This window comes from Tamandua tetradactyla, chromosome 18 (genome assembly GCF_023851605.1).
Source record: "Tamandua tetradactyla isolate mTamTet1 chromosome 18, mTamTet1.pri, whole genome shotgun sequence".
Lineage (NCBI taxonomy): Eukaryota > Metazoa > Chordata > Mammalia > Pilosa > Myrmecophagidae > Tamandua > Tamandua tetradactyla.
The window spans coordinates 76,683,232-76,698,570 of NC_135344.1; the positions used below are offsets into that span (position 1 = coordinate 76,683,232).

Genomic DNA, 15,339 nt, shown 5'->3' on the forward strand with positions numbered 1-15,339 from the left:
GGAAGTTATTTGGGTTAGATGCAACTGACCAGAGACGGTTAATTCAATTTCACATAAGTGTACAAAGAGAAGTGGAAAGGTAATTATGTAACTATAGTAGTGATTTATGCATATCAATACATATTTTTCCTTTCTTAAGAAACTGAAAGCAATTGTATAAAGTAATATGTATACTATGTATTGTTGGGCCTATAATTCATAGAAGCTTAATATATTTGTATGTGTAATACATTTGCCAATAACAGCACAAAGGAAGTGGGTGGGAGCAAGGTGTAAGGGGCTAAGGAAATGACAACAGATGATAAAGAAATTATTATAAAATGTATAGTTGGGTTCCTAACATTAATAGAAAGAATACGTAAACAATATCATGAAGAGGGGAGAATACAATTTTGCAAGGAAAATCACTACCCTCCCCCGTGTGGGGCATGGCATTCAGGGGTGAAAGTCTCCCTGACAACATGGGCCATGATTCCCACAGACGAGCCTAGCCCTGGTACCGTGGTATCAACAATGTCTTCTGGACCAAAAGGGGGAAAATAAATGTAACAAAACAAGAGCTCAGGGTCGAGAGGCTCTTTTGGCGGCTACTCATATGCAAGCGTCAGCGAGATACTAATTGTCATGGCTTGCCAAACCCCAAATGACATCATTGCTGTTAACCCTAAAGAACACCTAGGACTCTGAGACTCTACAAAAGTTTCATCTACTAAGTTTACTTTCCAGAGGGTTCCTAGGCCAGATAAGTCCTGAAATCAAAAGATAAGTTCCTAGGCCAGATAAGATCTGAAACCAAAAGGGGCCAGCCTCTCCAAGAATATCAACTCATTCCGTTCCCCTATCCGATATTGTCAACACCTCCTTTCAACATGCTGTAGAATGGGGCATAGCCCAAAGGTCCCTATAGAATAGAAGGCTCAAAGGGGAGGGGTTATAAAGAGAAGATAGGATTTAACAAATGGCTAGTACTGCTGAATCACTACAATGATATTTCTTTTAGCCTCCAGCGTTTTGGAGCAGCTAGAAGGAAAAAACGGAAATGCTGGAACTGTAACCCATAACAAACTTTGAAATCTCTTCTGTAACTTCTTGTTAAAATGTACTTTGAAAAGTATTGCTTTTTCTTTTTCTGATATATATATTTCACAATAAAAACTTTAAAACAAAAATGGGGTGGGGACAGAGGTATATAGGTGTAACGCTTCTCTGTATCACTGGCAGTAAGCTGTTATAAGGTAAACCTTAGAGCAACCATTGAAAAAAATACTTGAAAAATGTGTAGTGAATAAATTATTGAAGTTAAATCTACATGATAAAATATTCACTTAATACAAAAGAAAAAGAGGAGGAAGAGGAACAAAAGAGATGAGGCATACAGTAAACAAAAAAATACTACTGCCCAATACAATCTCTCATGAATATGATTACAAAAATCCTCAACAAAATACTAGCAAGCCAAATCCAGCAACAAAAAGAAAGAATTTTTTTTTCACTTATTACCTCAAACCAGATACAAAAATTAACTCAAAATATTATCAAAGCCCTAAATGTAAGAGTTAAAACTATAAAACTTTTAGAACAGGGGCAAATCTTTATGACCCTGGATTTGGCAAAGGATTCTTAAATATGACATGAAAAGAACAAGCACAAAAGAAAAAACTGCTAAACTGAAAAACTCTTGTGCTTCAAAGGACACTATCAAAAGAGTGAAAAGAAAATCCAAAGAATGGAAGAAAGTATATGCAAATCAACTATCTGATAAGGCACTTTTATCTGGAGTAAAGAACTCTTATAACTCAACAATAAACAGATAACTCAGTTTTTAAATGAGCAAATGATCTGAATAGACATTTCTGCAGATATACAAGTGGCCAATAAATACATGAAAAGTTGCTTGATTTCAGTCATCAGAGAATTACAAATCAAAACCACAAAGATATCACTTCACATCCATTAGAAAGCTAGAATTTAAAAAAAAAAGACTATCATGTGAGGACAAGGATGAGAACTGGGATCCTCAAACACTACCGGAGGGAATGTTAAATGGTCCAGCCACTTCAGAAAACAGTCTGGCTGTTCCTCTCCTAGTTACATACCCAAGAGAAATGAAACATACATCCATACAGTACACGAATGTTTGTAGCAGCCTTATTTATAACAGCCAAAAAATGGAAACCACTCAAATGTTCATCAACAGAAAAATGGATAAACAAAATGTGGTATGTACATACAATGGAACATGTGTCCATAAAAAGGCATGAAGTTCCGATACAACCTCCTATATGGTCGATTCTTGAAAACATACGCCAAGTGAAAGGCTGGCCACCAAAGACCACATGCTACATGATTCCACTCATATGAAAGTCCAGAATAGGGGTTATCTATTAGAGACAGAAAGTCAAGTAGTGGTTTACTTATGGTCTCCGGGGAAGAGGAAAGGGAGCCTATGGCCAAAGGATATGGAATTTCTTTTTGAGATTAGAATGTCCTGGAATTGACAGGGGTGATCATTGCGCTCATCTGTGAAAATACTAAAAGCCACTGAATTGTGCTTTAAATGGACAAATTGCACAGTATGTAAATTACATCTCAGTAATGCACTGAAAATAAAGAATGTAAGGGATGTGAGGAAATAACAGTTGAGTGGAGATAACTCTTTCAAGACTTGTAGACACAATGGAAAGATTATCTTGCTATACTATTCTGAGGTATAATAAACTTTTCATGTGCCCTTTAGGAAGGATTTAGCAGGGAATAAAAAAGTTTACTTGCTCTTATAATAGACAAAACAAACACGTCAGTTAAGGCAAAAAGTCCAGGAAAGTCTTCATTAACATTTTTTAAGATGAAAGAGATCGGGGGATTCTATATTAAAAAGGGTCCAGTAATTGAAATCCTGAAAACGGCTCCAGTGGGACATCAACATTATTTTAAGATAGACTTATGAAAGGTTTTATAAGAATTTCACCACAGGTAAAATAAATTTTGAGTTATTTATACCCTTAAAGTAATGCTCAAGTGGAGAAGCTGGAGTGTCTCTGGACAAACAAACTATCACCAATAATCTTACAACCGGTTGCATACACACCCCAAATCCATCATGTGGCTGGAAAACTAGAAAGTAAAGAAGCCAAGAGCCTCCCTCAGTAAGAAACTTTAGGTCTCCTTATAATAGGAAATGTTTGGGGAAATACACCAACATCCAACACACAAATAAGTGTGTGATTTTAAAAACTGGTATTGAACTGACTGTACTTATTTGAAATTAATTTTCACCTTAATATCACTACCCATATTAATATTTTTTTCCAATAAAAGGAATACTGTAACTTCCTTTGGTTGCTTTCCCCTAGCCTATATTATTAGGATAGAAAGACTATTGAGAAGTAACTTCAAAAGCGACTAACATTTGAATCAATTTCAATGCCAATTGCTAACAGTAAACCCATAGAAAAATACTGTTTGAAGCACAGCTATCCTAAGATAATGCACACAAACCAACGGTCTGTTTAATAAAAATATTTAATGCTGCCAAAAAGTATAAAAATACAGTAGGAATGGCAGTACAATACAAAGTAGTCTTTCCTAATTTATTTCTTTGACATCTTTCCACATTTCATACGCGCATGAGAAAACACTTGACAATGCATCCAATCAGAGGGTCTGAACAGGCTTCTGCTGGTGGCACTCTTCGTTCCCTGGTGTAAGGTTTACTTTGTAAACAGACAACTGTGAGGCAAGCTACAGGCTTATCGAGCCTCACTTTAGCTTCCGGAGTGGGCTTCAGGTCTTGCTTTGCACATCAATGGTTCAAAATTTATAGCTGCAGAATATTCTCAAGTCATGAATATTTAGGTGTCTGTCAATCTTGGCCTAAAACATAAAATAAGAAGTCATCTATTCAATGCAATTTACCAAACACACGGACATACAAGGATACACACAGACGTACAAGGACAACAATGAATGAAAAGGCAACCAAAAATCCTTCCCATGTGGCACAGCCAACCACTAAGGGCTGCACTGTGGGGAAATGGTGTAAAATGCTCAAGCCCTGGCAGGACAGGTGGTGTGAGAACTTCTTCAAGAACTACTATGAATTATCCCTCACTCCTCGTAAGATCGAGAAATGAGCCCTATGTTTAGAAACTGGCAGACAGATTTAAAAAAAACAGACGCACAACCATTTTTCAAGATTACATGGTGTGTGCTAGGCTCGCCCGCACTTTGGTACTGAACGCAAAAGTTAACCCAATTTGGACCTCCACCGTATAGTACCAGCGCAGTATTTGAAAGTGAAGTGGGCTTTCTAAATGTCACAGATTGTTCGCAGCACACTTTTAACCTGAAGAATAGTACCAATGACTACAGCAAGATAGAACTTGAGTGACATGCTGTTTAAGTTGCTATCAATGTAAAAGAAAACACATAAAATCAACAGATTTATTGGGCAGGCCATGGTGGCTCAGCAGGCAGAATTCTTGCCTGCCGCGCTGGAGACCCGGGTTCAATTCCTGGTGCCTGGCCATGCAAAAACAAAAAACAGATTTATTGTATTTTAACGTCCGCAAGTAAGAATTAATGAGAGCTTTAAAAAGCATAAGACAGCTGAAGTGACTATGTATTGAGTTTTTGATATTATTTTTGTGTTGGCACATCACTGAACCTTTTGGGGAGGCAACAGCACTTCCATTCATTTGCCAACTCCCCTCACTATCTCTCTCACACACACACACACACACACACACACAAACCAAATTCCAAATCCTTGTCACTATTGTATCTCCACATAAATAGGAAATATAAACCACATCATACAAGTAGCCAAAAGATTAGTCAAAAACATAAAAATTCCAAGACTCGGGTGTCTTCCCTCCTCCTTCCCCTAAAGGAAAGTGTGATGGTACCAGGTACCCTGTCTGAATGATTCTGATCCCCAACTCCAATGGAGAATACTTCAGGCCTCGAGAAAACACGCTCACAGAGAGGTGTGGGTCACGGAACTGCTGCAGACAGGTGCTACAGGGACCTCCAGAACCCTGAACCAAAGGGAGGTTGACATGAGGAAAGGCACCTGTTTTTGTTCTGATGGCAATGAATGCAGATTTTCCTGCATTCAGAAAAGTCTGCCCTTTAGAATAGAGAAACAAAGTAAATGAAATAAAGATTCAATTTGGAGAATACTCTGATTCTCTAAATCAGTGGTTGTTCAAACTGTTTCACAAAGTTTCCTTAGGGAAAATCTTTCATTTGTGTTACACTTAAAAAATAAAGAAATGTACTTTGGCTTTTAAGAGGTAAGAGTGGTTGTGCAATATTTTCACATTGAAATGTCTGGTTTAAATATTCCATAAAAACCTAAGATAATGTGTGTGACATAATGAAAAAGCATGAGCTCTGGAGCTATCGCAGTCCCACAGCCTGGCATTTGAGCACAGCTCTGTCACGAACCAGTGGTGCAAGCCTGGGTGAGTTACCTACTCTGTGGGTTAGTGTTCTTATCTGAAGAGAGGGATGTCATCGATCTAGAAGGGGTGGTATGCAGATTAAAGTTAGATTATGCTCTTAAACTGGCAGAATTCTCAGTGTTGAACATACATTTTTGTACTTCCCACATGGTGTGTTAAAGATACAAGCACTAATCATGAGTCATCTTTTATAACTAAGAGACAGCATTTAAAAGAAATCCACTTGTATTTTTCTCTGTAAATATTGTAGTGGAGGATAAGAAAATAAGGTAAACTTAGGAAGGTTAACTTTTAAAATAATATATTTCATGGAAGACTAAAATGACAACGGGGCTGTTTTTTTCCCCTTTGCCATTAGAAAATTCTTTCTAATGTGGTCACTTGAATAAATCGCTATTTTCAGGGCCAAGCACAGAATACGGCCAATAAATGTTTAGTATCTGGACTGGGGATTCCTTGGTGGAGCAGGACTGATGGGAGCTTCATTCCACTAATGTATCTTATCCCTTATATGCAGCCACTGGAGCAGGAGAGAGCCAGGGCTCCAGGACACTGGCAGTACCAGGGGCTCCTGGGGTTGCTGTGCCATCAACACTGCTGTGGAGATCGGCCTAAGGACAAACGGAATCAAAGCCAAACTAAACCAGAGAAGAAGATGAATGAAACAGTATTTCCTCCAGAGTAAACTGTCTAGGCGATAACCAAAACCTTAAGTCATGACAAGATAATTTTATTACATGGGAAAATGTTTAGTTTCCATTTCTCAAAATTTTATTTCTAAGATGTTGTGCTTCTATCATCCAAGTAAGTCAAACCAAGTACTTATAAAAAGTGTCTCTTAAAGTAGAGGGACTTTATCAGATGTTGCTATATAACTGAGAACACAAATGAGCATTTCCGCTATGCCCTTACTTCCCAAACTGGGATACCTGGCTCGGGTGGGGCTGGGTGAAGTGGTGACCTTATGACCCCACAGAAGGCTTGGCTCACTGACAGTGCATGTGTGGTCCACCAGAAGGAAAAATAAACCAACAGTTATGGATCATTTGAGTCCTCGACTCTTGCCTGAACACAGGAAGAAATGGACTATATACACAGTGGCAGAGGGCTTATAATACACTACATCTTAATTTAATCTCTGTAAGATGTATTTTGAAAGTTCACTTAAAAATCAAGGCAGTCTAGATTTAAAAAAAAATCTGTACAATAAGCAGGCACTTTGGAAATGTAGGTATTCATTAAAATATACAATGATCAATAAAAACATTTTTAATACCACCCAGTTCTGATCTGTCTCTGTTTATTTATCTAGTCTGACAAGTAATTTTTCGAAGGTAATATGCATTGCAGAAAACTGTCTTTCTTGGAGACTCAATGAATTGTAACTCGATTCTAACATTCACACACATGACACTTCAACAACAGCACCACGGAGGGATGTGGGAAGGTTGAACGCCAGGCTGGCCATGGCCTCTAGCACCAGGCTGTGACGGGGCTACAGGGCAGGACACGGAAGACAACCGCCACTGCTGCCTATCGATGTGAAACAAACTGGCCCCTGTTTCATGCCAGAAACAAACTACATTTTAAGCCTATATATATATATATATATATATATATATATATATATTTAAATTTATACCATCAACTGTAGTTTATTTAAGATACAGGGCCAAACACGAGAGTACATTAAATTAATTTAAAAGAGCTACAGCTCCTTTCTCTAACACACCTGCTAGGCAAGAGCTATTTAAAAAGATGATTCACGTTTCTGTGTTTTCTTTTAACTTCCTTTCTCTTTTCTTATTTATTCCTCGACAGAAATATTAATACAGAGTGAAATGGATCAAAACCACAAAAGAGGAAAAGAACCGAGGTAGGGAACTTGGCAAATCTACAAAATCTTCTCCAAACGTGAAAAGGGGGCTTTATATGTGCCCTTAAGTTCTCTATGTACTTTTACATGTTACTTGAGTTATATTTTTACATATAATATGTTGTGTAGCCAGAGAAGATGGCATTAAACCAAAGGTTGCTCTTAGCTTATTAGCAGGGATAGATAACCACTGGAATAGAAAGTAATTAGCTAAGTAAACATTCTTTCTATGAAAATAATAAAGCCTCTTTTTTCCTTCCTTAACCTATTCAAAAAGTAATACTATCTCACTAGTAGTCAAACTATATGGGTAGCTTTTAAAATTGGTTAAAATTAGAAAACACTGTGAAGACCTAAAGATACATAGCTTTTAAAAGTTGTACAACTCACCAAGGATGGTGCACTCTGTTGTGTTACTAAAGAGGCGCGCGGGCACCTGTCTGTCCTTCCTCTGCCTGGGACACCTCACGTGACAGGACCCAGGATGATGATGACGACGGTGATGACCATGGTTACCAAACCCCACCACCACATACTTTTAATAATTTGTAAATGGCACCCAATAAAACATCATTACTGGTAAAACGTTAACACTACTTAAAGCTTCTGCTGTTCAACAGAAAAGGTCCGACCCTCACGGGAGCCACCACCAAGCGTACACCACACTGGATGTGAGTTACATGTACTACAACCCCCCAGGCACGGCGGACAAGGGCAGAGGAGAGCAAGGCTGGGACACACGCAAGCCGCATCCCGGGAAGCAGCGCTCCTGCTGAGGCGGCAGGCGTCCTCGTCAGCATGCTGCCTCCGTCAGGTCTTTACCACTGGGATGAGAAAAATGCTACCTTTGACTGGAAAATAATATGCTTTACCCATACGTGACTTGAAGAATTATGTACTTGTATTTTAGCAAAGATAAACCAATGCAACTTAGGAAGATTTTTAAACAGATAACGACCTAAAACATAAAGGACTGGTTGCCTAGACACAGGCCTAACTCAGAAAGACAAAAGGAAACACCCCTCTTACCTCCCTTCCATTTCAAGGTTAGAGGACACAATGATACTGAATTAGGACACAGGCACAGTTATAAAAAATCTTATTTAATATGTAGTACCACCTCCATCCTAGTTTAAATATGTTCAGCATAATTTGACACATTCAAGAATGCTACTCAAATAAATTCAAGATACCTTATCTATACCAATGGTTTTCAAACTTTTTTTTTTTTTTAATTAAAACTGCCCCCTTAAAAATAACCAAACCTTATGCAGAAATCCTGTGTGGTATATGAAGTAGACAAAGCAGAGACGCTCTGTTAAAAGTAAAGGGTGGTAGCTTGTCCTTTCCATCACCTCTTGGTAGTCCCTCTCCCCGCGAAATCCAGTAAGCATAGTTTGAAAACCACTGGAATAATATGTACTCTGTCCTCTAGCAATTAAATTTATAACAACTATTTAAAGTTTAAGTCAAACAAATTTAACACTGAATGAAATGTTGGGATCTGAAGAAAGCAAGCACTCAAATGAGTAAATTCATTAAACAATATACTTTGAAAAACCTCATTAAGAAGTTAAAGGGACAATTAAAGTTTGAACATCATCATACTATTTATTGAAGTAGAAAGAACTTGGAAAAAAGCTTTACTTCAAAACTTCAGTCCAATAAACTGAAATCGTGGATAATAAAAGGCTGCGTCTTGCTTTATTTTTTAAATCATGTTTTACCCCAATTATAAATTAGGGTAATTACAGTGAAATTTTCATGATATTCAACAGTACTAGTAATGGGCTTTACAGAAACCAATTTCTTTACAAAGTCTTGACAAACTGTTACCTGACTATCCCAGGAAGGAGAATTTTCCCTCAAAGATATTTTCAGGGGGAACATTTGTTTTTGTTTTTTTTCTAATGGGGGAAACTGTAAAACATAAAAGAAATGCAAATATATAGTAAAAACTGCTTCTTCAGAGTCCTGCTTGTATCAAAGTTCTCTTTAGGAAAATGGAAAACTTATTCAGTACAATTGAACCAACATACAATTTGTTATTTTATGGTAACAGGTTTTTCAAACTGAGCTTTTAAAAAGTACATTTCTACAAAAGTAAGATTAAATAGGTAGTTATAAAATGTATTTATCCTGAAATGGGTAAGAATATAAAACGTTGCTGCCCATGTCAACAATACATTACACATTTTACACATTATTAAAGGTCATTTTCTTTCCATTAATAACGTAGATAAAACCAACCAAATTATTTATTGCTTATATCAAGTGCATGTTAAAATCCAGATAGCCTCCCAAAACAGATCCTTGTGATAAAGGATTTCTGAATGTGGTCAGGTAAAATATGTTTTTAACATGTGTGAATACAGTTGCAAAATGTATCAGTTTTAACAAACATTAATGTCTTTATTTTATGAAGCCATTTACAGTTTGGGTTTCAGAGGAACCTGCAGTGAAGAGTCCTGAGATGTTGGGCCCACGCCTGGCAGTAATGCTTATCAGGGTGATGGCTATTCTACTGCACCGTCTCGGGGCAGGAGGACTTGGCTGCTAAGTGAGAAACTCTTGGGATTAATGTGCACTGTCAGCCCCTACTGCAGAAGCTTGCTGTGCAAAATTAATTATTTATAGGGCATGTTGCTGAAAAAAGAGTGTCCAGGCAAGAAAAGCGCCAACCAAAACGACCGACACAAACCCCATCTTAGTGAGAATAGGTTGCCAATATAACCACCTTTTTCTTTTTCGTTCAGTCTCATTTAGCCTCTGTTTCATCTGCTGCACCTTCTGAGCTGTGTTAGCTTTTCTGTCCTCTCGAATACGTTTCCGTAGAACACTAGAAATAAACAAAAAGACCTAAGAGGAATACACAGCAAGATTTTGTTCTTCACATATACTCAAATGAAACCACAACCACCCGTATTACTTTCATTCAAAATATGGAACAAAAAGGGGAAATGCCTCAATATTCTAAATGATCTAGAGATATACTCTGATAATTTAGCGGCAATTTCTGGTACAATTTTACATTCTTAATAGGGCTAAAATAGGCAAGGTGGATTCTTTGTCGAAGTTGTGAACTGCCTTCACCAGCCATCAGGAGCATGAGTGGGAGACAAACACTCGACCCCTACACCTGTTCTTCACCAAGGCCTCTGACAGCTGCTGCATCTTTAGCAGTTTCATGACTTCTTCACTGTAGTTCCTGGTGCTCTGTTTGAGCTGACATCCTTCCAATTCCACTTTCCTATTCAATACAGAACTTTTCTTTCAATGGCAGCTCTTGGACTCTCACGATATAGGGTCCTAAGAGTAAAGGGCAGCCAATGGCAACATAAGTCACTAGTTTTTCCCTTTAAGAAAATCTCACAGCATCCATCTCTTTCTTTTGCCATGATTGCCTATATTATGGCAAAAACTCAACTGTTTTCCCTGACTCCGAATTTTAAAACATTATTGCAAAAGTAAGTTTTTCTAAGGCATAGCCTTCATCAATGACTTGATTCAATATAATTTTTTTAAATCTAGACTTTCTCTTCAATGCCTATCAAATGAAGAGCCAACTTTTTATTTCTGACCAAAAATGTTGAACCTGAATCTAATCATGGAGAAACAATAGAGAAATTCAGCTTGCGGGTCATGCTAAAAAGATCTGGAGTCTTCAAAAATGCCTATGTCAAGCAAGATAAACAAGTGGAGGACAGTCCAGATTAAAGGCAGATCCTGTCCACCACTCTCGGTGTGTCCTCAAGGAGGGCCTGGACTGGGGGTTTAAGGCTAGGAGAGATGGGATTAGAAAAATGCCCTAAAAGTAGGTTATAGTTATGGTTGCACAACTCTCTAAATATATTAAGAAACAGTTGAACTGTACACTTTAGTTGGATGAAGTTTATATGATATAACATCTCAATAATGCTTTTTTTTGAAACGCTATAAAGGAAAATCAAAAAGACAACTGGTGAAATTTGAATACTGACTATATTAGTTAATTTTACTTTATTGATGCTAAATTTCTTAGGTATACTGGAACCCCCATATACTGTTGGTGGAAATGTAAAATGGTACAGCTGCTTTGGAAAACAGTTTCATGGTTCCTCAAAACGTCAAACATAATTACCATCACTCTTCCTTTGGCGCTATTTCCAAATAGCCAAAAGGTAGAAACAACCCAAGTGTCCATCAACTGACAAATGGATACATAAAATGTGGTATATCTGTACAACTGAATATTATTAGGTAATAAAAAGGAATGATATTGCTACAAACGGATGATGCTTGAAATCATTATGCTAAGTAAAAGATGCTAGTCACAAAAGACTACCTACTGACCCCATTTATATAAAATATACAGAAGAGATATAAATCTATATATAGAGAAAGCAGATCAGTGGTTGCTTGGCATTTGAGGCCTTAAGGTTCTAATTTGTGTTTCCAATCTTCTCCAGCTATGCACAACTCTGTTTTTGCCCAAATGGCTTTCTGTTGTTCTCTAAATTTGTTCCCCGCTAACTGGGAAAATCTTTCTTGTCACTGGTCCTCTGATTTCAACTCTGTTTGACTGTCTCTCCTCTCACCCCCTATAGCCTTTCTGTTTTTCTTACCATATAGTGTTTAATTTATAATATATAATTTGTGTTGCTAATTGGATACTCATTTTATCCCATAATATATTAGAAACTTGGTGACTATGTCTCATGTGTCTGTATATCCTATGGTGCTTTACTGTCTTTTTTCATTTTTACTTATTATAGATATGATTATCCCTAGCTATCTAAACTACAACTGAGTATCTGCTATATGAACTTACAAAAATTTAATATCCAGAATTCACTATTTAGATTGGGAACTGACCATGACAAACATGAACATGGCTGTCAGTGAAAATATCTATTTGTGTTCAAGTCCAGGCAGCATATATATAATATATAAAGGTATATGGAACACCTCTGCCAGGAGCCTGGGGGCACCTCGGCCAAGATTCAATTTAGATAGATTCTTTAACATAATACTGTTTTTTTATTTTCATTGCACTGCAGAAAGCAATTATAACTTGATTTGCACAGTACTATAATTACTATATAAACCAGTAACGAGCTCCCTGAGTGTTAATGATTACATATTTTAAATGCTTTGTTATATAGGAGTTTCCTATTTTTTTTGAGGGGGGGACTGATTGTTGTTTTTGGTTGGGCTTAGAACACACTGTGATTTTTCCAATTTAAAGGAATGAAATTGAGGCTCCTGCTTTCCAAAAATGTGCTAATCTAATAAAGTCTCAGGGTGGACTAGACGCAAACACCAAGGGATCCCAGAGAAGTAGGGTATATTCCAAATTTGTGACACCATACAATTTTACTTTACCTGGCTGGCCCTAAGGAAGTTATGTCTGCGTAAGAACCTGCCAGTGGGACCTGGTCGGGTTTTCCCTCACACTGTGCCATAAGCTGATACGGGAGGCCTCCTGTGGAACCTGACTCACGGCGACACAGGTGAGACTGCTCAGGCTCCCTGCCACAGCAAGCACTGCCAATTCACGGCATGGCAGGCATGCTTTATGCTACCTACATATACAGGAGAAAAGGTCGAGAAATTCACCAAATTTATCAGACTTTTCAAATATCCAAGTGTTCTCCATGCTTAGGGATCCAGGTTTATGGGATGCATTATAATTGAGAACACTGGCTTTCCAACTTTGACTGCAACCTACAGTAAGAAATACCTTCCCATTACCAGAGAGAAACCATACAGAGTCAATGTGTAAAAACATAGAACTTCTACGTAAAAAGTACGTGCAAAAACAGGTTGAAACTACTTAACAGTTACTATTTGTGATACATTGATGATTTACATTCTATTTACTTCTTTAAAAAAATGCTTTTTATTAGCCACTAAATTAATTTCATGACTACAGCACTGCAAATTCCATTTGAAAAACACTGCTTTGGAAACAATGAATAATGAAAATGAAGAAAGTACTGTGTTCTACTCCTTTGAATGAAATTCTTTTGATAATATTTTGATATTTTATAAGGCTCTTAAATGCAAAGCTATATATCAGTATTTTTATTGGGGCTGAGCAATAATTTTTTAAGGGATAAGCTTTATTTTATGTGCCAATCCCAGCTCCTCCTCTACTTTTCTTTAACTTTGCTCCATTCATTCAGTCCTCTGTGCTCAGAATCCTTACTTGTCTATTTGGGCCCCCTTCCCTTGCCCCCTGCTTTCAAATATACAGCCGTTCTCATCTATCTCAAAGAAAAGGAAAAAAAGGTAACGAAGAAGAAAACACAGGCATGCATAGGCACCCCCCTACCCCAACCCCCAGAACAACCTTCTGCCCTCACTCCACAGCACTCAAGCGGTCAGCTGTTCTCTGTGCTGCCAAACTTGGAGGAGTGGTTTAAACCTGCCTTTAAGGCTCAGTACCCTTTCTTTGTCATTTCTGCAACTGGGTAAGTTATTATTATTTGGTATGAATTTTACTAAATAGTTTTCTTTAATTCATCAATGACTAACAACAGAGCCAACTTTTCTCTATTTATGGTCCTCTTTCCTTCACAACTTTAGGGCTATGCTTTAAAGACAACTGCTTTAACAGATAAAAACTCAATGCTTCTGAAATACTAAGGACACCGTTTCCGTCATCAAGTCCATTATGTCTGTTTTAATTCTACAAACAGTGCCAGCAAACAAACATACACAATACCTTCCAAAACATCAGGGATATGAAAACCTTATGCTGAAAATGATAAGGTAATTTAAAACTTTATCTCTTGATTTAAAAGTATTATATATAAGGTGAAAAGAGAAGAAATACTCTAAAACCATCAAAGCTATGAACATGGAGTACCACTGCCAAGTCACAACATATAATATGTACTGACACATACTTGATATCACATTCAAGTACGTAACTTCCCTACTAGGACAACACAGAAGTGAAACCACAGAGGATAGGCGACGCTCAGCCATCTCCCCTGCACACCCAAGATCCCAGCGTGACAAATACGACAACATAAGACATCCCACAGAAAGGGATGTGGAGAAAGGAAAAGGCCTACAGAGATGCAGAAGTGAGGACACGAAAGAGCTCCTTCATGGGGCAGGAGAACAGCGTCCTAGAGTGTGTGAGACATTAATTGGACCCCATAAACTTAATTTTTCTAATTAAAAAGCTGAATAATTAATACATCCTATGGATTCAAAAATCAAAAGCATAAAAGGGAATTTTAACTGATTTTTTTTAAAAAAGACTTTTTTCTTCCTCCTATAATACAATGAAGTTTAAGTAAATATCCACTTAAATACTTAACAATTTTCTTAAAGGCATATCATTAATTACATTTTAACTATGGCACAACTACTATATAGTTGTACAAATGGCAGGTTAAAGAATTCATATCGTCTATTTTCTGTACCATATTACACAATTCACCACCCATTAACCTTTGTATTTAGTCATTATTGTTTCAAACCACTTTTCAACTGGTTTATGTCTGTAAGTATCAACTTAACAAGACTGAAAACTTCTGAGAATAACGATACCATCACATACTACGTACATACCCTTAGATAATAATAAATGAACAGGTCTGCATTACTTCACATCTGATGAATTTATTGGGAAAATAAAAATAAAAACAAGGGGGGGGCACATCCCCCCAGCCAGCTCACCTCTCACTGTTCTCCTCCACAGTATCTTGTCCTTTAGAGGACAATCCTGTACATCTGTCACCTGCCAGTTTTTCTTCTTCTAAGACTATTCTGTTCCCGTTGTATTTTTCAGTCATTATTTTGGTTGGTGAAAGATCAAAAGCAGGAGATAAATCTTCCTTAGAAAGTTCTTTCCACCGTTTCTAGGTAAGGAAGAGACATGAAAAACAAAGGCAAACAGTAAAAACGTGATTATCCTTAAAAATAAAAAGGATTCATGAATTGAAATATTTTTATACTCAACTGAAGAAAATCCTGTCATACCCACAGATGAATGAA

General features: G+C 37.3%; 1 protein-coding gene across 4 annotated transcripts in view; it reads right to left on the minus strand.

The window, feature by feature from the left end:
* Window positions 1-3,504: 3,504 nt before the first annotated feature.
* PTPN2 (protein tyrosine phosphatase non-receptor type 2) overlaps window positions 3,505-15,339 on the minus strand; it is a 120,059-nt gene continuing 108,224 nt past the window's right edge. For 2 of the 4 annotated variants that reach the window (XM_077136050.1, XM_077136048.1), the window contains 3 exons: window positions 15,022-15,203; window positions 10,082-10,183; window positions 3,505-3,873 (listed from right to left, as the gene is read on the minus strand). In XM_077136050.1, the coding sequence (XP_076992165.1) occupies window positions 3,852-3,873; window positions 10,082-10,183; window positions 15,022-15,203 (306 nt within the window). In that variant the 3' untranslated portion in view covers window positions 3,505-3,851. Of the gene's footprint in view, window positions 3,874-7,092; window positions 10,184-15,021; window positions 15,204-15,339 lie in introns of those variants that run through there. The other 2 variants (XM_077136047.1, XM_077136049.1) reach the window with 2 other exon arrangements.